This window comes from Balaenoptera borealis (genome assembly GCF_965194805.1).
Source record: "Balaenoptera borealis genome assembly, chromosome: 8".
In the NCBI taxonomy this organism is placed as follows: Eukaryota; Metazoa; Chordata; class Mammalia; order Artiodactyla; family Balaenopteridae; genus Balaenoptera; species Balaenoptera borealis.
The window spans coordinates 10,670,605-10,697,009 of record NC_138865.1 but is presented as its reverse complement, the minus strand read 5'-3'; the positions used below and the strand labels follow the sequence as shown (position 1 = coordinate 10,697,009).

The following is a 26,405-nucleotide window of genomic DNA, read 5'->3' as shown; positions in this document are numbered from 1 at the left end:
TTCTGTTCCGTTGATGTGTTTTTGTCTTTATGCCAGTACCACAGTCCTGATTATTGTAGTTTTATAGTATACCTTGAAGTAGTATAAGTCTTCTAACTCTGTCATTGTTTTTCAAGATTGCTTTGGATATTTTAGGTTCTTTGCCTTTCTATATAAAGTTTATGCTTGTCAATTTCTATTATAAAGTGTGATATCCATATTAACAAACTGAAGGATAAAAACCATATGATCATCTCAATAGATGCAGAAAAAGCTTTCGACAAAATTCAATGATAAAATTATTTATGATAAACACTCTCTAGAAAGCGGGCATAGAGGGAACCTACCTCAACATAATAAAGGCCATATATGACAAACCCACAGCCAACATAGTTCTCAATGGTGAAAAACTGAAACCATTTCCTCAGAGATCAGGAACAAGACAAGGTTGCCCACTATCACTGCTATTATTCAACATAGTTTTGGAAGTTTTAGCCACAGCAATCAGAGAAGAAAAAGAAATAAAAGGAATCCAAATCGGAAAAGAAGATGTAAAACTGTCACTGTTTACAGATGACATGATACTATACATAGAGAATCCTAAAGATGCTACCAGAAAACTACTAGAGCTAATCAGTGAATTTGGTAAAGTAGCAGGATACAAAATTAATGCACAGAAATCTCTTGCATTCCTATACACTAACGATGAAAAATCTGTAAGAGAAATTAAAGAAACAATCCCATTTACCATTGCAACAAAAAGAATAAAATACCTAGGAATAAATCTTCCTAAGGAGACAAAACACCTGTTTGCAGACAACTATAAGACACTGATGAAAGAAATTAAAGACGATACAGACAGATGGAGAGATATACCATGTTCCTGGATTGGAAGAATCAACATTGTGAAAATGACTGTACTACCCAAAGCAATCTACAGATTCAGTGCAATCCCTGTCAAGCTACCAATGGCATTTTTCACAGAGCTAGAACAAAAAATTTTACTGTTTGTATGGAAACACAAAAGACCCCGAACAGCAAAAGCAATCTTGAGAAAGAAAAACAGAGCTGGAGGAATCAGGCTCCCTGACTTCAGACTATACTACAAAGCTACAGTAATCAAGACAGTATGGGTTGGAGGGAGATGCAAGAGGGAGGGGATATGGGGATATATGTATACATATGGCTGATTCACTTTGTTATACAGCAGAAACTAACACAACATTGTAAAGCAATTATACTCCAAAAAAGATGTTAAAAAAAAAAGACAGTATGGTACTGGCACAAAAACAGAAATATAGATCAATGGAACAGGATAGAAAGCCCAGAGATAAACCCACGCACGTATGGTCACTGTATCTTTGACAAAGGAGGCAAGAATATACAATGGAGAAAAGACAGCCTGTTCAATAAGTGGTGCTGGGAAAACTGGACAGCTACATGTAAAAGAATGAAATTAGAACACTCCCTAACACCATACACAAAAATAAACTCAAACTGGATTAAAGACCTAAATGTAAAGCCAGACACTGTAAAACTCTTAGAGGAAAACATAGAGAACACTTTGACATAAATCACAGCAAGATCCTTTTTGACCCACCTCCTAGAGGAATGGAAATAAAAGCAAAAATAAACACATGGGACCTAATGAAACTTAAATGCTTTTGCACAGCAAAGGTAACCATAAACAAGATGAAAAGACAACCCTCAGAATGGAAGAAAATATTTGCAAATGAAGCAACTGACAAAGGATTCATCTGCAAAATATACAAGCAGCTCATGCAGCTCAATATCAAAAAAAACAAGCAACCCAATCCAAAAATGGGCAGAAGACCTAAATAGACATTTCTCCAAAGAAGATGTACAGATTGCCAACAAAGACATGAAAGAATGCTCAACATCATTAATCATTAGAGAAATGCAAATCAAAACTACAATGAGGTATCATCTCACACTAGTTAGAATGGCCATCATCAAAAAATCTACAAACAATAAATGCTGGAGAGGGTGTGGAGAAAAGGGAACCCTCTTGCACTGTTGGTGGGAATGTAAATTGATACAGCCACTATGGAAAACAGTATGGAGGTTCCTTAAAAAACTAGAAATAGAACTACCATATGACCCAGCAGTCCCACTACTGGGCATATACCCTGAGAAAACCGTAATTCAAAAAGAGTTATGTACCACAATGTTCATTGCAGCTCTATTTACAATAGCCAGGATATGGAAGCAACCTAAGTGTCCATCGACAGATGAATGGATAAAGAAGATGTGGCACGTATATACAATGGAATATTACTCAGCTATACAAAAAAATGAAATTGAGTTATTTGTAGTGAGGTGGATGGACCTAGAGTCTGTCATACAGAGTGAAGTAAGTCAGAAAGAGAAAAACAAATGTTGTATGCTAACACATATATATGGAATCTAAAAAAAAAAAATGGGTTCTGATGAACCTAGGGGTAGGACAGGAATAAAGATGCAGACGTAGAGAATGAACTGGAGGACACGGGGAGGGGGAAGGGTAAGCTGGGATGAAGTGAAAGAGTAGCATTGACATATATACACTACCAAATGTAAAATAGCTAGTAGGAAGCAGCTGCATAGCACAGGGAGATCAGCTCGGTGCTTTGTGATCACCTAGCAGGGTGGAATGGGGGAGTGGGAGGGAGGCGCAAGAGGGAGGGGATATGGGGATGTAAGTATACATATAACTGATTCACTTTGTTATACAGCAGAAACTAACACAGCATTGTAAAACAATTATATTCCAGTAAAGATGTTTAAAAAAATGAGTAAATAAAAATAAAAAGTGTGATAGGATTGGGATTGTTTTTAAACTATAAGACAATTTTGAGAAAATTACCATTTAACAATATTGTTTTCCAGTTTATGAACATAGTCTATCTCCTAGTTTCCTTAAGTGTTTTCTAATTTCTCTTAGCAATCTTCAGTTTGGATATTTTGTAAGCTTTTTGTTAAATTTATTTCAAAGTATTTTGTTGATGCTATATTAAATGAAATTTTTAAAAATTGTATTTTCAAATTGTTTGCAGCTAGTATCTAGATACATGGTTGATTTTTGTATATTAACCTTATATCATATGACCTTACTATAAATTCACTACTTAGTTCTAAAAGTTGTTTTTGTAAATTTGCTGGGATTTTCTTCAACAACAATCGTATAATCTGCAAATACAATGAGTTTTAATTTTTCCTTTTGGATTTGCATGCTTTTCTTTTTCTTGCCTTATTGCAACAGCTAGGACATTCTGTACAGTGTTAAATAGAAGTGGTGAGAGTGAGTCTCTCTGTCTTATTCCCAATAATACAGGGAAAACATTTAATATTGCAGTGTTAAGTACAGTGTTACTTGTGAGTTTTTTTTGTAGATACCTTTATCAGATTGAAGAATTTTGCTAAGAGTTTTTTATCATTAACTCATTTGTCTAATGATTTCTTTGTCTGTATTTAAATGATCATATGATTTTCCTTCTTTATTCTGATAATATATATCACTTTGATTGATCTTTTAATGTTAAACTAACCTTGCATTCCTAAGATAAACCCTATTTGGTCAAAATGTATTTTTCTTTTTATATATCACTGGATTCACCTTTCTAATACTTTGTAAAGGATTTTGTTCTTGAGGGATGGCAGTCTGTGATTTCCTTTTATGTAACTTCCTTGTCAGGTTTTGGTTTTAGTGTTATGCCGGCCCTATAAAACAACTTATGAAGTGTTTCCTCCTCTATTTTCTGAAAGAGTTCATGTAAGATGAATATTATTTCTTCTGTAAGTGTTTGCTAGAACTCAACAGTAAAACTATCCAAGACTGGAGTTTCTTTATGGGAGGGTCTTAGATGATTAATTCAATTCCTTTAATAGATAAAGGGATATTCAAATTTTCTGTTTCTTCTGTGTCCGTTTTGGTAAATTATATTTTCCAAGGAATTTGATTTATCCAAATTGTCAGACTTTTTGGTATTAAGTTGTTCATAATGTTCCCTTATTTTGTTTTTAATGCCTGTAGGATGTTAGTGATCCATCCCTCCTTCAATCCTGATATTGATTACCTCTGTTCTCTCTTTTTTTTCTTTATTAGTCTAGTTAAGGTTTATCAATTTTGTTGTTCTTTGTAAAGAACTAACCTTTGGTTTTGTTTATGTCCTCTACTTAATATATTTCTGCTTTTATTTTTATTATCATCTTCTACTTGCTTTGGATTTCCTTTACTCTTTCTATGCTTAAGTAAGGTATAGAAACTTATCACTATAGACCTTTCTTCTTTTCTAATGTAAGTATTTAAAGCTTTAAAGTTTTCCCCTAAGCACTGCTTTGGCTGAATCCCACAAATTTTAATATGTTGTATTTTAATTATTATTCACTTCAAAATGTTTCCTAAAATTGTTTGTATTTTGACCCATGGATTATATACAAATGGATTGTTTAATTTCTAAATTTCCCAAAACTTGGAGTTTTTCTTGATTTCTTAATGTCATTGATTTCTAATTTAATTCCATATTGGTCAGAGAGGGTCTATTCTATACAATTTCAATTTCTTAAAGTTTTTTTATTGAGGCTTATTTTGTGGCTCAGCATATATGGTCCATCTTGGTGAACAAACTATGTATATTTGATAGAATGTGTATTCTGCAGTTGTTGGATGTAATGTTCTATAAATATCAATTCAGTCAAAGTGGTAGATAGTGTTGTTCAGTTGGTCCTTGTCTTGGGGTTGGTTTGTTTTGTTTTTTTTCTGTGTAGTTCTATCAGTTGCAAAGAGAGAAAGAGAGATTAAAATATCCAACTGTGATTGAAGAATTATCTATTTCTCCTTTTAGTTATATTAGTTTTTACTTCATTTATTTTGAAGATCTGCTTGAGGGATATGCACATTTATGATTGATATGTTTTCCTGGTGTATGAACTTTTTATCAATATGAAGTTACCTTTTTATCATTATGAAATGTCCTTTATTTCTGGTCTTGAAGTTTCCTTTTTTTGATGTTAAATTAGCCATTACAGCTTTTACATACTTACTGTTTTCCCTATGTAGTATCTTTTTCCATCCATTTACTTTCCACCCATATGTGTCTCTGTATTGAAACTGTGTTTCTTTTAACAGTCTAGTTGGCAGTTTTATGGAAGTCTACAGTAGTTGGGTCTTGTTTTTTTATCCATTTTGACAATGTCTGCCTTTTAATTGGAATGTTTAATCTGTTAACATTAGATACCATTAATATTTGCATCTACCAATTTAGTCACTCCCTCACTTTGGTTTTCTGTAGCCAAGAGTAATGGTTTTACTGAATACCATTATTGTCTAATTCTGTGCAATACATTTTTTCTATATCCTTTAATAGGGAATGTATTCTTGAGAGAGAGAGTCTGTCATATCTAACACAATTCCTTGAGGAGAGAAGGTATAGTAAGTCCCCTACATACGAACCTTCAAGTTGCGAATTTTCAAAGATTTGAACATGCGTTTGCATGTCCAGTCATGTAAGTTAGTTCATGTGTCTGGCATTATCTGTAAAAGTTGGGTACCTAGGCTAATTTTGTTGGACTTACGAACAAATTGGACTTATGAATGTGCTCTCGGAATGGAACTCGTTTGTATGTAGGGGACTTACTGTACTTAAAAAACATTGTTAAATGAGTGCAGTGGGAAGAACTGTGCATTAAGAATTAGGTTCCAGACTTATTTCTTTTGTTATCTTACATTATTAATGAGGAGGCAGACTATATTATTTCTAAAGTTACTTCTTTCTGTGACGTCGTATGCTTTGAAGATTTCTATTGGAATGGGAATTTTTATCTAAAAGATGTGCTTGAAGGTTATTTTTCATCTAGCAGTCACTTTCGGACAATGACAACTTTTCTATAATGCATTTATGTATATAGCCCTTAAATTTGAATGTGAATAGACTATTAAAAGAATGTGTAATAACCATGATTTTTTTTTCTATTAATAGTACATTGCTGTTGGCTCTTCAGCTGTCTGATTAGGAGTATAAAATGGTAGCATTCTTGTCGGCTACTGAAAGAATCAAAACCGAAACTGTTAAGGGTTGTTTTTCATATATCTTAAACCTTGTCAACTAGCATGATAAGGGACCAAAGGTCCCTGATTACTCTCTAAGCTATGTTACCGGGTGAGTTTTTCATAGGTTGTACTCATTTAAAAATTGAACTTCTGTTCCTGTCTGTTTCCTTAGTTTGTGTTAGGCAGAACCTTATGTTGTAGACCCTCTTGACGTAACTGCCAATATTCAGGAAGCAAACTTGACCACCATCTCAGAAGGAAAAAGATAGTTATTTTTAAATTCTCAAACATTCAACTCAGTCATTCTTAAGTTTGGAATATCGCTAGCACAGCATTATACAGAACATAAAATTTTTTTGAAATATTTTCCAGATATGATTATAGCCCCCGCACCACCCTGCCCCCCCGCCCAAAAAAAGCATGTGTTCTGTGGTACTACTGAGGAATTACACCAATCACCCCAGATGTTATTTGGCAAGTCAAAAAAATCTTTGGCTGTCCAAAGAAGTTTATAAATTCTCCTTACTCATTTTGAGACTGCAGATGCAAAAGAGTTTGTACATTGTGATTAATGAAAATCAATATTTCATCTACATATTACAAATATTTACATTGTGATTTGGTTTGAGCAGGTTGAGTTTGAGATAGAGGGATGTCCATGTAGGAAAGGGTCCATAAAACTCTCAGAAATTTGGGCTTAGACCTCTAGTGAGATTTCACACAGGAAATCTAAAGCAAGACACATCCAACTTAATTAATGACAGAGGTTTTAGAGAGGACTTCAGGAGATTAATAGTAATCAGAAGTGTTCTTTGATGCCACAGCCTTCTTGGAGTGAATCAGAGACCGTTTACAGAAGATAACAAAGAGACCTTCACATCGTCTTTCTTCAGTGTCCCCCTGGTTGGGACCTTAGTGTGAAGGGACAGTAAGTAATAACAGATGTCACTTTTATAGGTCACTTTCTTCCTTCCAGAAATAGAAGCATGCTTTCCAAGAAATCGTATCTATCCAGTTATATATCTGCCACTTCTGACTCTTTGTTCTTAAGTAGTTCTTGGCTTTAGCTGTGTGTCTTATCCCTGCAGCTAGACTGTTGAGCATCTCTGGGACGAGAACTACCGTATCTTTACTTTCTGTAGATTACCTGGCCTAGTGTTAAGCAACTTTTAGGGTTAACTATTTGCAAGAGGAAAGGTAACCAGTAGAATTAGCTAGAGACTGCTATGGGAGGAGAGAGAGACCTCCTATGTCTTCGGTTATGCCTCATTCATTTACTCATTCTTCATATTTGTAATTTTTATATTGAAGGAGAGTTTTTAGTGCTGAAGCCCTTACCTGTAAATGTATATGAGCCTACTGCCTTCCAGGAGCTTCCTGTCTAGGTGGATAGACAGGCATAGCCACAAATAACAAGACAAACTCCATTCAGAGTATGGGCAAGGTACTTCAGGAATGAGAGCGCGGAGTTACTGAGAGGCGCTGGGAAGATGTCATGGCAGGAGAAATGTATTTGAGCTTTGTTTTGAAGTCTGGGTAGCGTTTGGTTTTTATTTGCTTTTATATTCCCAGGTTACTGTCCCATCTCCCACCCCCTCCCAGCCCCAACCCCCCAGTTAAAAAAAAATGCTGTCAGCATAAGTTATTGGCTTAAGTTATGCTTCACAGAGAACATTAGCATCGTTTATAGTTGGTGCCAGTCCTATGGCATACAGAAACGTGTAGGATTCAGCATAGCCCCACAGTGGTGACGTTTAGGCTTATTTAAAATGACCCTATAATGCCACAAAAAGAGAAGTGGAATTGGAATCAGAAGACCTGGGTACAAGTCCTGGCTTTGTCTCTTAGAAGCTCATGATCAGGGTTGGAAAATTTGGTACATTTCGTAAACGCCCAAGAATTTAACAAGTCTGACTTTCCCCGCTCCCCAACTGTATGGTAGTTGAACTCGGTAGTAAAGGAGAGCCACACTGTCGGATGGCTGTCTAAACAGTGTGGCGGGTTATAGCAGGCCATTAAATGCCAGCTCAGATATTTTGCTTAGATTAGTTGACAGCCTTTATGAACATATTTGCAATATTTTGAAAAACCAATCATATTGATACCTTTACATCTCTCTTTAATGAAGAGGCAAGAATTAGTGATATGTAGAACTAAATATAGCATTAACAAAAATCCTTTAAAAAATGATCTTATACTGTATAAGATGACCTTATATTCTGTTCTTTAGAAAATACTCCATTATTTTTGCTCAAATTTGATAGGAATTTCTGCTTAATTGCTTTTCAGATGAAAATACAATTCTGAAAGAAAGATAGTGGTAAATAGAAAATATTGGCTTTTAAAAACTTGAGTTATTTTTTGTTCCTCCATTTCTGCTCCTGCAAAAGGTAATGACATTTTCCCCAAGAGGAAAGACACTTTTGAAATGGAGTTAAATTATTGTTTGCGAATAAGGTTTGCCTCTGTGTCCTGTACTACATTCTAACTACTTATGAAGAGACCTTATCATCCTCGCAGCAGCTTTCTCTATCAGTCTTGCTTGGGCCTTTGATGATCTGTGCAATAGAGATTAGCCAGTGGATTTCTCTTTCCTCTAGACGAATTCCCATCTGTGCAGTTGCCTGTCCTCTAGTTTTAGTAATGTAAGGTACTGTTGTGCTGCCAACTTTGCTGATAACTTAATGGCATCCTTTTAGGAAATACCGTGGGTTGTTTTTTTGTTTTGTTTGTTTGTTTGTGTTTACGTACTTATTTATTTATTTATTGGCTGTGCCTTGCAGCACGTAGGATCTTTGTTCCCTGACCAGGGGTTGAACCCATGCCCCCAGCATTGGGAACATGGAGTCTTAACCACTGGACCACCAGGGAAGTCCGAGAAAATACTGTGGGTTTTATAAAAATATCAGTGAATGGAGAGGTTTTATGATACAATTTTGGAATGCCTGACTGTAAAATGTTCTCACTTACTTTGTTAAATATACTCAAAACTTAGAGTTTTCTGCTTTTTGGTTTTTTTCAGCTGTCATGCAATATGCTTTCTCCATAATACGTTAGTGTTTTCTTTTTTTTTTACTTTTTTTAAAAATATTTATTTATTTATTTTATTTGGCTGTGTCGGGTCTTGGCTGCAGTATGCAAGATCCTCGTTGCGGCACGCAGGATCTTTTTTGTTGTGGCGCACAGGCTTCCCTCTAGTTGTGGGGCACAGGCTCCAGAGCGTGCAGGCTCAGTAGTTGTGGCGCGTGGGCTCAGTTTCCCCGCGGCATGTGGGATCTTAGTTCCCCCAACCAAGGATCAAACCCACGTCCCCTGAACTGGAAGGCAGATTCCTAACCACTGGACCACCAGGGAAGTCCCTTAATTTTTTAAAACAATGGTTTTCTTCAAACACAATAATTGGTATTCGAAGAAGGTGAGTTACATGTATTCTGCATGCCTTGGGACCCACCTATTTGAGAGGCGTGAGACTTTCTGATCTGATTGTTTCAGAGAAGCTAGCTGTCAGAAGCAAGATTTGATAAGATCTGTGCCCTTTTTTGTCTTATGATTTATCGTTTAGTAACTATAAACTAGTTGTTTCCCTTTAGTTCTTGCTGCCTCTAGTAATCCTATATAAAACCTTAGGAATAGGGTAATAGTGTAAAGACTTTGAACGTCTAGAGTGAAAGACTTCAGAATCAGTCCTTCAGTTCAGTGATTCGTAACCTTCTTAATAATTATTATTAAATTAGATAAGTCAGTTTTATTGACAGTTATGAATGAATGAACTTAAAGGAGAACAGTAGTTACAACACTATGGAAATTTTATGATTTTTATTTTTCAAGAAAAAAGCTATGAACTTCTTTGGAAAGAAGGAAATTAAGTGGCAAAAAAAGGCTTCCCTCACCCTGCCCGAAGAATTGAGAAAGTTGTAGAAGGGTGCACTGAGAAGAATTATTTCGTTCTAGGAGAAGTTGAAGAGAGGACAGATCTGATGTCGCATGCTGAATTGTCCAAGCCATGTGATAGAGTGAAACACAGAGCAGGAGTTTTGAAGTCAGGCAGACCTACCTTCAAATCCTGACTTGGATTTTATGAGCTCTGTACCCTTGGACAAAGTATTTAATCACTTTAGGAACTTCAGTTTCTTTATCTGTAAAATGGGGATAATAAGACATACTTCATAGAGCTAACGGGAACATTCAGTGCATGTGGAGTATATAGTGCCGTGCTTGGCCGCAGTGGCCTCTGTAGGTAATGGTTCCTATTCCATCGCATCAGCAGACCACTTAGCAAGTCATTTTCCTCTTCTAGGTTCTAGCTTGAATCTAAAGTGGTACTCATGGGCTTCCCTGGTGGCGCAGTGGTTGAGAATCTGCCTGCCAATGCAGGGGACATGGGTTTGAGCCCTGGTCTGGGAAGATCCCACATGCCGCGGAGCAGCTAAGCCCGTGTGCCACAACTACTGAGCCTGCGCTCTAGAGCCCGCGAGCCACAACTACTGAGGCCCATGCATCAGGAGCCCATGCTCCACAACGAGAAGCCACCGCAATGAGAAGCCCGCACACTGCAACGAAGAGCAGCCCCCGCTCGCCACAACTAGAGGAAGCCCGCACGCAGCAACAAAGACCCAACGCAGCCAAAATAAATTAAATAAATAAATAAATAAATTTAAAGTGGTACTCACTACTCTGATATCTGGTTTTAGTGAAGGAGAAAAATGATTCCTAATTTTGTAAGTTGTTGCTAGGATTAATAGGTTTGACAAAAAGACTTGTGGGTATAGAAGACATTTCATCTGAATTATTCCTATGATCATTATGCATACCCTCCCCTCCCCCCTCGTTTGTTTTCTTTTATTTACCATAACTCTAAAATATGGAGTGGAAAATAAATAATGCAGATGGTTTTCACTTCCATGAAAAATCGTTGCTAGGAATTGAAAATTAGGGTTTTCACAGTTGAAATCCCTGCTTTCAAGGAGATTATGGTTGCAGCACACTGCAGGAGAATAATAACGATAATGGTGATGATCACATTGCTTTGTGGCGGCTCAGTCACGTCAGTCCCATGAGGTATAGCGACTCTTATCCTCATTTTGCATATAATGAAACCGAAGCACAGGAAGGTTAGTAACTTTCCTGTTTGCATAGTTAGGATTTGAACTCAGACAGTCTGGCTCCAGAGCCCACGCTCTTTTTTTTTTTTTTAACTATTTTTTAAAATTTATTTATTTTACTTATTTATTTTTGGCTGAATTGGGTCTTCGTTGCTGCGTGTGGGCTTTTTCTAGTTGCTGTGAGCGGGGGCTACTCTTCGTTGCGGTGTGCGGGCTTCTTATTGCAGTGGCTTCTCTTGTTGCGGAGCACGGGCTCTAGGTACATGGGCTTCAGTAGTTGTGGCTCGTGGGCTCTAGAGCGCAGGCTCAGTAGTTGAGGCGCACGGGCTTAGTTGCTCCGCGGCATGTGGGATCTTCCCGGACCAGGGTTCGAACCCGTGTCTCCTGCATTGGCAGGCAGATTCTTAACCACTGCGCAACCAGGGAAGTCCGAGCCCACGCTCTTAACCACTGGGTTAGAGCCGGGAGGACAAGAAGAAGACATCCTTTAAATGAGAACAAATGTCCTAAAGCTTTGGCAAGTTGTTTACTTTTCGATTTTACTCTACAGATATTCTGAGAGAAGCCTCACAAAGTGCATCGGAATTACTATTGAGACCAGACCAGATTATTGCATGAAGCGGCATTTAAGTGATATGTTGACCTATGGCTGCACAAGGCTGGAGATCGGGGTGCAGAGTGTCTATGAGGATGTGGCCAGAGATACCAACCGGTAAGACGGTGCAGATGATCTTGCACAAGACTTCCTTTTCCCCCACCGACTGGATCTGTGTTACTACCCATCTGACAGGGAGAGGTCTAGGTATTCCTCGTATTCGTTCTTCTGTCTGTGCTCTTAGTTCCATCTCCTCCCTCCTTGATTTTCAGTCTCTCTTTACTGGCTTTTTTCCAGTAGTCTATAAATATGCTCGTCTCTCTTCCAGTTCTTGTGATAAATAGCCTTTCCCATGTGGAAAGCAGAGGGCAGGGCTCAGGGTTAGTAGTTCAAAGCATGAGAGAAGGCCAAGGAGAATAGGAACAAAGAAAAGGGTTTGAACAAGAAGGAAACTAGTGTGAGAGTTAAGAGATTAGTTTTGGTGAAGCAAATGCCAGTTGGTAGGGTAGAGAAAGAAAGGCTGGTGAGGTGATGGGTATAAACTTTGAGAAATTTGGGAGTCTAAGGAAGGAAAGAAATAAGGGTTGATAGAGCCATATGAAGTTCTCTTCCCTCCAGAAATAAAGGCAGGCTTCAGGGAGTAAGTGTGTGTTGAGCTGGATCTTAAAGGCTACTTCACTTTAATAGGATTTGGATAGACATGGTGGAGGGTTGTGCTCGGAGAAGGAAGTCAAGGGAAACTAGGGAAACACATGGGTCAGTATCTTAGCAACAACCAGGAAAAGTGCCAGGCTAACGAGGGCGGATGCTTCCCTGTAGGTAATAGAGGTCTATTAAATATTTTGCACACAGGAAGAGTCAGATGGATATCAAGCGTGAGAAAGATCAGCCTGCATAGGATGTGGTCTTGTCGGGGAAGGCTTGAACCGGGAATGCTGATAGGGCTGCTGCAGTAACCAGGGCTATGCCAGAGAGGTACCTTGTGGGTGGAAAGAGTCTCTGGAAGAGTCTGAGTTAGTCAGGTGGGGAAGAGGAAGATTTTTTCAGGCAGAAAGGAGAGTACGAGCAAGCTCCTGAGGGTAGGAGCACACGGCACATTTCGGGAAATTGGAGTGGTTTCATTTGGTGGGAGTGTGGAGCGTGAGGTAGGAGCGTGGTAAGAGGTGAGGCTGAAAGGGTCAGCAGGTTGGCCAGATCATGGGGCACCTTAGAAGTCAGCCCAGCAAGTTTGGGCTTTAATTCAAGGCCAGGCTGCAAGCTAACTTGTGATCAAGGCATATCTGCATTTTATTTTATTTTATTTATTTATTTTTGACTGCGTCGGGTCTCAGTTGCAGCATGCGGGCTCCTCGTTGTGGTGTGCGGGCTCCTCTCTATTTGTGGCGTGCAGGTTTTCTCTTCTCTAGTTGTGGCGCGGGCTCCAAGGTGCACGGGCTCTGTAGTTTGAGGCATGCGGGCTCTAGTTGAGGCGCACGGGCCCAGCTGCCGTGCGGCATGTGGGATCTCAGTTCCCTGACCAGGGATTGCACCCGCGTCCCCTGCATTGGAAGGCGGATTCTTTACCACTGGACCACCAGGGAAGTCCTGGGGATCACAGTGTGAGGGTGGACTAAGAAGACCAAGCTAGAAGGAAGGTGAGTTCAGAGGCTGCTGCGGTAATTTAAGCAGGAAATGATGTCCTGAAAAGCAGTGTTTGATGACTGAGTGGGAATGAGGGTAAGAGAGAATGGGAAATAGAGAGGCTTGGAGGGAAGATGAGTTTCATTTTGGATAAACTAAGTTTTAGATACTTGTGGGACAACCGGTTGAAGGTTTGCTTTAGAGCGGGGCTGTCCAGGAGAACATTCTGCAGTGACTGAAATGTTCTGTACCCGCACTGTCCACTGTGATAGCACAACCGAGGGATTGAATTTTTCATCTGAATTAATTTAAAGATAAACTTGAATAACCACGTGTGCCTCATGACTCTAATATTGTACAGTGCAGCATTAGAGTATTGGATATTTGGGCATGGTGTCAGAAGAGAGGCCTGGCCCAGTCATATAGATTGAGAAGTCATTAACAAAAAGAGATTAGAGATGGAAGCCATGGAAATGGATGGGAACCTTCACAGAGTGGGAAGGAGTCCATGGTTTGTAGGATTTTTTGGTGGTGAATGGGAATGGCTAGGTGGTGAAAGGATTGATACAGGGCTTCGGTCTTTAGTAGCCCCAAACTATTATTAGGGCTTGCTTCTTACTTGAATGTGGCACTAGAATGTTAAAATGATTTATACAGCTGGCCCCAAATGATTCTGACTTGTCACTAAATCATTCTCTCTTCTTACCTTTTTTTTAGGGCCCTCCAACCCACCAGAGTGAAATCTACTTTGTATATAGATGTATCTCTCTCTCTCCCTCTCTCTCTGTCTCTCTCTCTCTCTTCCCCCCTCCCCCTCTCTCCCTCCCTCCCTTTCTTTCTCCAAATGAAATTATTTGTTAAAAGATTTTTAAAGGAAAGAGCATAACAAGATGCTGCTCCTGCATGGTTTTGAGCTCATTATTCTTGTTTTTAACCTAGATATTTACATTAGCAAGCTTATTTTGGCCGATGATGCTAAATCAAATAATTTTAGTGTATATTAACTCCTGTGACCTCAGTCACTTACTGTCAGAACTTACTGTCAGAGTAAGTGCATAAGGGAATTTCTGAGAAATATCTCAGAAGTAAAATTATTTTTTTCCAGGCCTTCCCAGAGGTGGAGATGTAAAAATGACTTTCTACGATTTCTTTTTCCCCAACCATATTCTTCACTATAGAGCTACTGTTACCTGTCTTGGAGATTGTTTTCCCTCTATTCCTTGTACACACCTTGTTGCCCATTTATTTGTGTAACAGGTAGTGAATTTTCTTCCTCAGGGGCCACACTGTGAAGGCGGTATGTGAGTCCTTTCACCTGGCCAAAGATTCTGGTTTCAAAGTTGTGGCTCATATGATGCCCGATCTGCCAAATGTGGGACTAGAGAGAGACATTGAACAGTTTACAGTAAGTATTACCTTAAACCAAGCTACTTGAGAATGCCTCTGCATGCTGCTTCTACCCTCTCTGCTCTTTCTGATTATTTACTGTTGATTTTTTTCCCATTATTAAAGCAAGACATCCTCATTATGACACAGTGGAGAAAGAGGAGTCACTCACAGCCCCGACACCAAATAAAACCCTAACATGTCAATATACTCCCAGGGTTTTTTTATACTTAGGATTTTTTAGGGGATGAGGTGGGTGATACATAGATACACAAAGACATACTTACACTTACGTATATGATAGGTAATTATTTTAATAGCTTTTTCACTTAACATTATAGCAAGCATTTATTCCTGTTATAGCCTGGTCTCTGTTAAAAGGTTAACATATTTAAATATCCACTTAATTTCCATTGAACAAATATGCCATACTTTGCTTAACCACTTCCAGTTTTTTAATTGAAGATATTATCAGTTTTTGATAATATCAAAATATCAAATAGATATTTGTAAATAGACTGCACATCAACAATTTTACGCCTGTAATTTTTTATAGTATTTAGGGTTATTTCTTTAGGACAAATTCCCTGGAGTAGAATTATCAGGTAAAGGTATAAATAGTTTAAGAATCTCACCAAATTACTTAGTTGCTTTTCCCAGGGTTGTAACAACTTACACTCATTTCAGCAGGGTTATCTTTTTCCCAAAATAATTCTCTCCTATTTATGTATTTTCTACATACATACACACACACACACACACACACACACACACATACATACAATATTTTATCTTCATTAATTTGATGGATAAAAGTGCCGTTTCAACTTGTATTTTGTAATTATAAGTAATGCATTTTTCAGGTTTGTATTTAATAAGTATAATTCTTTCATCTTTTTGGAATTGTGTGTTTTTGTCCTCTGACCAATTACTCTATTAGATATGAATATTTTTAATATTAATTATATGAACTTTCTAGGTAATGACATATTATGGATTGTTTTTTATATTTGTTAAAAATATTTTCCCCAACCTATCCTTGACCTTTTGTTTCTGTTGTCAAATCTATCTTATTTACTTACTTATTTTCTTAGTGATGATTTCTTAAGATACTTCTAAGCTTAGAACTGCCTTTCTCGTATAGCATTTCATTAAACAGTGAAAGAAAATATTCTGTTTTCTTCTAGCCTTTCTGTTCTTTGAATTTTAATACCTAACTTGGGGGTTCGTTTGTTTGTTTGTTTGTTTGTTTTTACTCTATCACATGTTAGCTTGATTCATGTTAGCTTTGTCTTGGGAAATGAGATTGCTCAAAACTCTTTTTTCCTTCAGAGTCTCAAATAGGGAAGGTGGCTTAAGGATATCCTTTTAGAGAAGAGAATGAAAATATTTATCAAGTTATTTCATCCACAAAAATACTTTTATTTTGCTTTGTTTATTAGAACAATAGAATTCATCATGCCTTATTTGTGAAGTTAATAATTCTTTCCTTTTAAAAAGTTTATTTTTATTATTTCTAAGCCAATGAATTACAACTAAAGGCCTATTTTATAAGACAGCATTAATTCACAGATGTTATTAATTCCCCCATATTGACTATGTAATAGATTTTGAGTCTAATATCTTCCCCTCAGTAGTACTAGCCAGGTACTCAGACTTCAAGCCTAAAAGGCACCTGAAACACACTTTTCTTTAGCACAGCTCCTAGGTGGGCCAGTGGTATAGCCAGCATTCATAACTTTAAGTGCCCTTGGAAAAAATATGTCAAGTAATAGCAAATAGCTGAGTCTTACAATTCATTTTCTTCGTGTCTTCAAAATAAAGAATAGTTCAGAAATAATATTGCAGAGACAGCCCTTCATGTAAATGGATTTATCTGCTTGTTTATAATCTTTTCAAAGAAACCTACAGGGAATATGAGCAGACCATATGCCTTTTCTAACTGCATCCCAGCAAATGAGTAACAAAATAGAGCTAAAATGAGAAATCTGATTTCTCTCTAGAGAAAAATTCTCTGAAAAATTAATCTATAGATTGTCTTAAATATTTTTACAAATCGATTAAAAAAAAGACAGACCACCTAATAGGAGAATGGGAAAAAAAAACAAAACTTGAACAAACACTTCACAGATAGGATATTCAAATATTCAGTAAAACTATTTAAAAGTTCTCAGTCATTTATCTTCAAAGAAATGAAATTTAAAACTACAATGCATGGCTACTGTATACTCATCAGAATAGCTAAGAATAGCTAAAATGAAAAAAGACAATATCAAGTGTTGGTAAGAGTATGGAGCAACTGGAACTCTCATTTATTGCCAGTGGGAATATAGTACATCATATTAGAAAACTGTTTGACAGTATCTACTAAAAGTGAACGTAGGCATACTCCATGACCCAGCAATTCTACTCCTTCACGTTTACCCAGCAGAAATGCACACATATTTACCAAGACACAGTCACAAATTACTGAGTGTAGTATCATCATATTGGAAACAACCCAAGTGTCCATTAAAGTCAAATACATAAATATTGTAAGTTGTGGTGTAGTCAAACAATGAAATACATAAAACAATACGAGTAAATTAATTATGACTTCATGCAACAACGTGGCTGATTCTATTCAGCATAATATTGAGCAAAGGAAACCAGATCCAAAAGACTACCTAACATACAATCCTATTAATGTGAGGTTCAGAAGCTTTGGGTGGAATTGTAGCTGGAAACAGGCATGTGGTAGGCTTCTGAGGTTTGGATAATGTGCCTTTTCTTGATTTGAGTGTCTAGGTGCTGGCTACATGATTTGTAAAAATCTATCAAGGTGTACACTTACGATTTGTGTACTTTTTTATACTAAGATATATTTCAATAAAAGGTTTACTAAAATTTTTTTAAACTAGTTTTTGCTTAAGAAATCTTGTTTGGGCCTATTTGGAATTCACAACTTTTCCTGAATTAGTAGGCAGTATATTTTACACTTTAAAAATTTCTTTTTTCCCTACTTTATTTTATTGTCACATTATTAGCAACCCACAGATACAGTTCCCTTAATGTGTTTTATCCATAGGAAGGGTTGCTAAGTAAAGGGTCTACTTGTATAATTGTAGAAGTCTAAAAAATGTTATATCTGTAGAGGACAAGATAGCCTTGCCTGGCATGGATCCCAGCTATGTGCCTGCATGTGTTAGTTTTAAATTTGCTTTGCTCTCACACCTTGTTGCTTAGGTCAGTTCCGGGTCGCTAAGAGCGAAACTGGTCATTTGCGTCTGTTCATTGCAAATTCACATTCTTATCTAGTGGTAGGTACAGAGCTCATAGCTGTTTGTGATAAATAGCATTTGCTTATATTTTTCAGTAACTAAGATTTATTTTTGAAATGAAGTTTTCTTTTTTCTTATAAAGCTGAAAGTCCTGGTTGTGATGGAGAATGTTTAACATCTTAGGAATTTATCTTCCGAGCATTAACGTCACCCTTTCCATCTGTCCTCAGGTCTCCAAAATGTTTATATCATTTACTACTCAAAATAACCTTTAGCTGTTTTTGTATTTTATTCTTTTAAAATTAGACTGCTCCTGGATGTCTAAACTCAGGTTGCTGAAAATGCTTAGAGAGTGTCAGTTCCTCTTGAGGAAAAATTTATCTCCAGAACCTCTTGTCAGTAATGCGAAATCTTTCAAAGTCCATTAATGTTTGCCCACCCTTTGGACACTCAGAAGCTCTTTTTTTTCCCCACTGAGCTGTTTTTCCCAAAAGCCAGTGTGATCAAGTTACAGTTTGGCAGGTATGGTTAGAGGTGTTTGTTGTTGTTACTTCTTCATTTGCTTGGCTTTCTTAATGTAAAGGCTCGATACTTAAGGTAATGTCATAGAATACAGGTAGTGTAGAATTATATCAGAAAAGACCACCTGTTCCAGCCTCCTCAGATAAGGAAACAAGACCTGACGCGGTTAAGTAACTGTTAAAGGCCAATGTGAGTCTCAGGTAGAAGCAGGCTCTTAGGAAGGCACCCTTTCTATTGCACCTTTCTGTGTTTCCTTTCTTAGGCCAAGGAAAGTCTGTTTTACGATGAATGACTATGCATGACCTGAATGATGTTGAAATCCTGGTCGGGTTGGATCTTACAGAAACAAAACTTCCGTTTTCAGTTATTTTTTATTTGTATCAAAGGAATACATGCAAAATTTTAAAAGTCAAATTGTACTGTAAGGCCTACAATGAAAAACAGCAGTACCCTGCCTTCCTTTCCCTTGAGTGCCCCCATGTCATTTACAAACGCTTCAGTGTCCCTGCTTCCTCCAAATCCACTGCAGCTTGGCTTCTACTCACTCCCCGCTGCCCACCAACACACACACACACACACACACACACACACACACACACACACACACACACACACACACACACACTCTCTCTCTCTCTCTCTCTCTCTCTCTCTCTCTCTCTCTCTCTCTCTCTCTGAAACTATTCTCTCAAACATTGTAAAGTACTTGCTAATCTCCAAATCCAAAGGATACTTCTCGGCTGACATTTTATCCAATTTTAGCATCTGTTATTGTTAAAGACTCTCTCCAGTTTTAAATTCTCACCTCCCTGGCTTTTGTGACTCTGCTGTCCCCTGGTTCCCTTTTTAACCTCTAGGACTATTTCTTTTCCGCTAGATCTTCTTTTTCTTCCCACCACTTAAATGTGGCTTCTGTCTTTTGCTCTCGTCTATATGCTTGTCTTTCTTCTGTTGTTCTAACTTCACCACTTACACTTCAGTGAATCTCATTTTCTCTCCAGCCTTAAGCCTTAGCTCTTAAGTCCAATTGCTGAATACTCTTCAACTAGCACCAGATGTCTTACGTGTACTTCGGACTTAACGTGTCCAATATGGACATACTTCATTCCCCCAGTGGTCTCCTCGTCTTCTGTTTCCTGTGATATTGGTGTTCCATCATCCACATACCCTCCCAAGCTAGACATTCAGTCATTCAGAAGGAAAGAGAGAATATGTGGAGCCAGACTGGGCCTAGTTTGAATCCTGGCCCCACCCGCCACTTGGTAGCAGTCGGACTGCTTTGTTCCTCAGTTTCCTCACCTCTGAATGAGGCTGTTGTGAAGGTGGGCAGAGGTAGTGCATGCAGCATGCTTAGAAGAATGCCTGGCACACAGCGAGTGCTCAGTACATCACTGCTGCTCCCTCTACCGCGGGCCTAATCTAACAGGAGGTCCTGCGTGTTACTCCCTCTGAATATCTTTCAGAGCTGTCGCCTCCTCTTCATCCCCACTGCCCCAACTTCAGTTCATGCTTTTGTCAGCTCACCGCACAGGTAGACAGCTTCTTAGCTAAGTCCCACGGCCACCAGCCATGTTCCCTCCTAATGCATCATCCACATTGCCGCCAGAATGATGTTGATTAAATTAATTTTTATCTTTAGAGTATAAAAGGTATTAATTAATAAAATTATTATTAACTAGTGTTTGAAAATCCAGTAAGTCCTAAAGGGGTCGTATCAAAACACAGTAGGCCTCCGCCACTTTCAACTGTTGTAGCCAGGCCAGGCCACGGGAGGCGGGGGTGTCCCAGTATTTACCACCGTGTTTCCTTCTTCTATGCTTGGATTCCTGTTTCCTGACTATCGGTAGAGAGATCCTCTTGTCTTACTGTTATCAATACAATAGTTAAAGAGTTAATTCTTTGAACTCCCATTCTCCCAATATTATTAGGCCACTATTTTAGTTATATGAGTAAATGTTTTCATTACAGTTTTTACATAAATTATTATTATTTCCATGGAGCCAAGTAATATACTATACTTACTTTCTTTTCTTAAATACCTTTTTGTTTTTCCTAGAGTTAACAGTAAAATTGTCTTATTTATTTGCTTGTTAGTTCTCTGAGTATCTGTAACCTTCAAGTGTGCCCATTGAGTGTTAAAGCCCCTCTCTAAGTTCCTTTTTTAGGCTGGAGACATAACTCCCGGAGGTCTAACCTTCCAGCTGCAAACTGGACTGACAGTTCTCTGTGCCTAGTTCCCAGGGGTCTTCCTTAGGGCTCCTCTTCTCCTCTCTGTAAGATCGGATCCTTTGTTTTTTGGAAACCAAGTTAATCCTTTTTATTGGTTTATTCCTTGACTTTACTAAAACACATTCTCCAGCAGCTTTCTAAGAAAGGATTCATCATGGGAAGTAAGCCTTTTACATGCCCCAAAATGTCTCTATTCTAATACCTTCACACTTACAGAATTCTGTGAAATTATTTTCCCTCCTTTTTTTTTTTTTTTTTTTTTTTTTTTTTAAACTCATTATTGACCGGGGGATTTTTGCAGAAATTAATGCCTGTGGCCGGCAATTTTTATTTCGGCTGATCAAAATTAATTCTGTTATTGCACTAACACTTTGTGGGTTATTACATTCAATAGTTACACCTGACACACCTGTAAAGTCTTCTAATTTTCATGAAATGTTGTCTTCAATCCACTCTTCTGTAGAAGCAAAGGAGTATTCTCCAGCATCGTGAGTTTCATTTTCACTTTCCGTATCAGAATCAATCACTAAGGTTTTTTGTCTTTTTGTTGATATAATACTCACGTCGTCTGAATCAGAACTATATTCTGAAGAACTGTCATTCCTGCTATTTCTGTTCCATGCTCGTTCCTGGGACTCTGGTGTGACTGAGCTGCCCTTTCATCCGTATCCCCCTTTGCAGATAGTTTGTTTACAGTTTTCCTCATTTGCAAAGTCATTTACCAATCTTCCATCCGTTTTCTGTCTTCCAAAAATTTATTGCCATCACTTATTCCCCCTCCTGTCTCCTCTGATGTTGTCTTTGTTCTTCTGGATTTATGCTTTTTAAAAAATTATTTCCTGTTATTTCAGTGTGATTTTGGAAGGAAAGGAAAGAAACACATATTTTAATTCTCCACATTTAACCGGAAGTCCAGCACCAATTCCATCTATCATCATTCTTATGAAAGGATTATATCAGCCCATATGTCCCCTAAATTTATTACACGAGTAACCAGAAGTACTTTACTGAAATCCTGTGTTCTAATATAGATGCAGACTAGGTAGAAAGTGACTTGCATACATACTCTTTGTGGATGGCTATAGAATATTAAAGACCTCATGAATCTTTAATATATAAATGTTACAGGGAAAATTACATGCAATTACAGAAGAATATCCCTAAGAGCAAGTGGTGCACAAAGATTATAGCATTTAAGACTGTGACAGAAATCAATGAGAGAGGTCGAAAACTCTATAGTCATATATTTCTTTGAAAACCAAGTTAAACAATGGAAAGCTCTGTAAGAATAACAGCACAAGATAAAAAAGCATTTTCACAATTCACAAGATACAGTACTGCTGGCCGTTTAAATACTAACGCCAGGGTCGGGGTGAGAGGGAGCTGTATGAGTCCACCTTCATTCCTCTATCACGTGTCAAGTGAAATCAAGATAAGAGCAAATTAGCAGTGCAAAGTCATAGAAAGGAGAATGCCTGATGTCTCCTTTCTACATCCCAAGTAAAGAAATAAGGCAGCCAGCTGGGATGATACAGTGCAGGAAATTACTATGTCAAAATAGATGAATTAGATGTATCCCTCAGTGTCCAGATAACAAATGGACTGTGTGTATCCCGGGTTAGGAATGGTGCCAGTTGGCCTGAGGACAAAATAGTCATATCCAGGGGTCGGCATACTTTTTCTGCAAAGGGCCATATAGTAGACAGTTTAGGTTTTTCAGCCCAGATGATGATCTATGTCACAACTTTTAAAAGTTTAAACAATTAAATATATTCCATTATTAAAGGAGGATACAATCTGGAGGCGAAGGCAGGCATCAGATGAATTGTCAGTACGATGCTGCTAAGAAGGCAAGAGTACAGAATTCCAAAAAACATTTTTAAGTGAAGCAACTTGTATTTGAAGGTCAGGAAGACCTCTCTGAAGAACTGGCATTCAAGCTAAGACCTGAAGATTAGCTAGATGAAGGAAAACTGATGAAATTTCCAGGCAGAGGAAATTGCCTTTGCAAAGACAGAAAAGCAAGGTGGGGAGGGTGGCATGCGATGACACCACAGCAGTGGACCGGGGTTGTGTTGGTTGGCAAAGGCTTGGTCACCCAGCACACACATGTTTTGCTCCACTGAGGCTGTAAAAACAATGAATTTCTGTTCTGTCTACCTTCCCTCACTTGATGGGAAGGAAAGTCAGTCTAAGGACCATGTAGGTATGTGAGAGAAGCCAGCCCCAGATTGAAACTTCACTATGGGTAATCTCCATTTAACTAATGGAGAAGTCATTTTCTCTATTCACAGGAGTTTTTTGAGAACCCTGCTTTTCGTCCTGATGGTTTGAAACTCTACCCTACCCTCGTGATTCGTGGAACTGGGCTTTATGAGCTGTGGAAATCGGGAAGATACAAGAGTTACTCTCCCAGTGACCTGATTGAATTGGTGGCCCGGATCCTTGCCCTCGTGCCTCCGTGGACTCGAGTGTACCGAGTGCAGAGGTAATGTGTTCATCTTTTATGCCAGAAATCATCAGCGACGAGTCTTATCTGTAAACAGTTTCTAATGAGAAGAGTCTCACTGCAAATTGATGGGTTTGAATTTTTTTAAATTAAAAATGGGACACCTAGAATGCTGTCTGTAGATAGAGAGGATGGAAATGATAGGACAGCACATCCAAACCTCTTTGCCAGTATCACGTTTATTCACGTGTTCATCTCTCCATTCACGAGCCAGGAGATGGAGGATGATGGGAAGTGGGCATGGTGTTTGGTTCCAGGAGCTTGTGATCTACATCAGCGTTTCCTTTTTCAGATCTGCTCCAACCTAGATACTCTAGTGAGTGTGGGAGGCGGACGTGGAGCCATGTGTCTGTTATCCCTGTTCTAGAGCCTCTGAAGAGAAAAGAAAGAGTAGCAACAAGCATTCTTTACTGACATTAATGTAAATGTGGAGAAAGAGTGACATATTCCTGATAGTGTGAAGGAAAGCATCTTAACTACTTTTCTAGGAGAAACTGAGATCTCATTTACAATTGTGGTCTTTTTTTAAAAAAAAAAAATAGAAACATAACACTGAAAAAAAATTTAGAAGCCATAAAGTTACCTATTTACCTACAATCCTGACAAAGCCATTCCTGTACTTCCTGGTCGTTAAGGCACATTTCCACCACCCTGCCGAAAACTGCCTGGATTCCAGTATTACCAGTATAAGGCCAAATGGGGATCGATAAATGCATGTCCAGTCAGCTGCTGTGACTAGTATTCCACTGAGCACAAAGACTGTGCTACTAATCACATAAAGCAGGACTATCAACTAAAGGAAAATTATCAAGGATATAAAATAATGGATTTCCTTAAAGGTCAAAGGATATTTACACCACATTTCTGGCACAGTGTATTTATTTCTCAAATTTTTAAAATTATTGGCCCAACTTAAGGACCTAAATTGCTTAATGATCTCTATTTTTTAAAATACAGGTAAAAATACTAAGGAGATAGTGACTAGAAAATCAGCCATCAAAATCATTTGCATTATCCTTCCTCTTCTCTTCCACCTTTCTGGAACAATTCAGTCCAAAAGACATTAGGAGGTACTGAGCAACGCAGGCATCCACACGAGGGACATAGGGAGCCGCAGGGCCCAGAGCACGGGGAGAAGGGTGTTCTTGGGGAGGAGGTGGTGGTGTGGTTCAGGCTGCTGCAGCCCAGATGTGTGAGGAAGGCGTTCTCACTGAGGGCTGACCTGGCACCAGATGTCAGAGCTCAGCAGGGCAAGGAGGATGTGTCTGAGGGGTGTGGAGACGGGGACAGCAGCAAAGGGTCAGTAACTTGCAGGCGGTGGATCTAATAAGTAGATAATATTAAGGATAATGGGAGCTGGGTTTTCTGTTATCTGAAAAGGGAATGACAAATATGAAAAAGGAGGAAATTAGAATGTACCCCATGGTGTTTGGGAATAGGAGATACTGGTGTGAACTTGTGGTTTTCAACATATTGGTAGAGATAGAAATAATTGTAAATGTAACAAACGATAACAAATATAATGGTGTGTGCACATGTCCTTTTCACAGTCTGTTTAATGGCCATGATTTTTGCCGTTTTGTGCTGTTTGTTGGTGATTTCACTGTTTAAAATGGCCTCTAAGCATAGTACTGAAGTGTTGTGTAGTGTTCCTGAGTGCAGAAAGGCTATGCTGTGCCTTACGGAGAAAAGGCATGTGTTAGATTAGCTTCATTCAGACATGAGCTGTGAGCCATGAGCTTCATGTTAATGAATCATCTGTCTATTTATTGAGAGAGAGAGAGAGACACCTTAAACAGAAATACACATAAAACAAGGTCATGTTGATCAGCTGATGGAAATCCTGTGACCAGAGGCTCACAGGAACCTGGGATGGAGTCTAGGATTAGATAATAGTAAAGTGCCAATGTTAGTTTCCTGATTTAGATGGTTGTATTACTGTTATGCAAGAGAATATCCTTGTTGTAGGAAATACTAAGAGTATTCTGGGGGTATTGGGACATCTTGTTCCCAATTTACTTTCAAATATTATACTTCAGGAATATAGTTATTTGTACCACACTTGGGAATTTTTCTGTGACTTTGAGATTGTTTCAAAAAATTAATACCATAGAAACAAAGATGCAATAAGTAATACTAATAACAACAAAAGAAAAATAGCATTTGCATTTAACTCACTGGGGCAACCAGAGAACAGTGAAGACACTACTTCCCAGCAGCAGAGCAAGGCAACAGATAACACAGAATAGATAGAAATTTCACAGCCATAGACACCATAGTTTTCCTACCAAGAGTAACAAGGCATAGATCACATGGGCAATCGGATGAAGAATTTGCATTCTCCCCATTCATTTTTAGCTTTAAATTTCTTACTGCTGTAACCAGCGAGTCAAAAGCAACAAAGACATTGCTATAACATTAAAAGCTTAATTTTATAGGCTTTATGAAATACCATTATGGGACATTATCCTGGCTTACCACCAGCTGAAAAAACAAGGATTTCGAGAAAACAGGAGCAGCAAATATAATCTCTATAGGAAAATTGTAAAGGGGTCATGACAGGAAGAATTAAGAATATGTATATTATACAACCAAAATGGTGTACGAGGAGAAAGGCATGATATTATGGATAACGAACATGAGGCTGATTAAAGACACCTCCCCGTTCCCAGTTCTCCTGTCATGACCCTATTGCAGCTCTCTGGAGAGCTGTCCTTGTTCACATAGTACACTTAACACTTAATAACAATTTGGTAGCTGTGTTCTGGTAAAACAGCTTCATATCTCTGCATAAAAACTTTATGCTCCATTTACTGATGTTTTTAAAGTTATATTCAGATATAGCTAGAACTTGGTATATCTAGACTTCTAGAAAGAAACTTGTATCGAGGGCTCGATGGTAAAATGTTGAAAAAGAAGTGCTAAGGAAAGTGTTAATGGGTAACTCAAGGTTTACATACAGATGTGTACAAGAGAAGGCTGAGTGTTTAGACAGTGTTCAGGGGCTGAGAAACCTTTTGAGTTGGGAAAAGAGAATCGCAGTGTTTCGTCTAGCTTCAGTTTTAAACTTTTAGAACGATTTTGAAAATGTAGAAAACTGATAGTGGTTTAGAAGTGCAGTTAAGTACCCTCACTCTATTAATTTGGAAGCAGT

At 38.2% G+C, this 26,405-nt stretch overlaps 1 protein-coding gene across 1 annotated transcript in view; it reads left to right on the top strand.

The window, feature by feature from the left end:
* Nucleotides 1–26,405, top strand: part of ELP3 (elongator acetyltransferase complex subunit 3) — a 106,735-nt gene that overhangs the window by 32,224 nt on the left and 48,106 nt on the right. Inside the window, exons 8-10 of the mRNA XM_082402849.1 lie at nt 11,681–11,842; nt 14,624–14,750; nt 23,037–23,230. Of these exons, the coding sequence (XP_082258975.1) occupies nt 11,681–11,842; nt 14,624–14,750; nt 23,037–23,230 (483 nt within the window). The remainder of the gene's footprint in view (nt 1–11,680; nt 11,843–14,623; nt 14,751–23,036; nt 23,231–26,405) is intronic.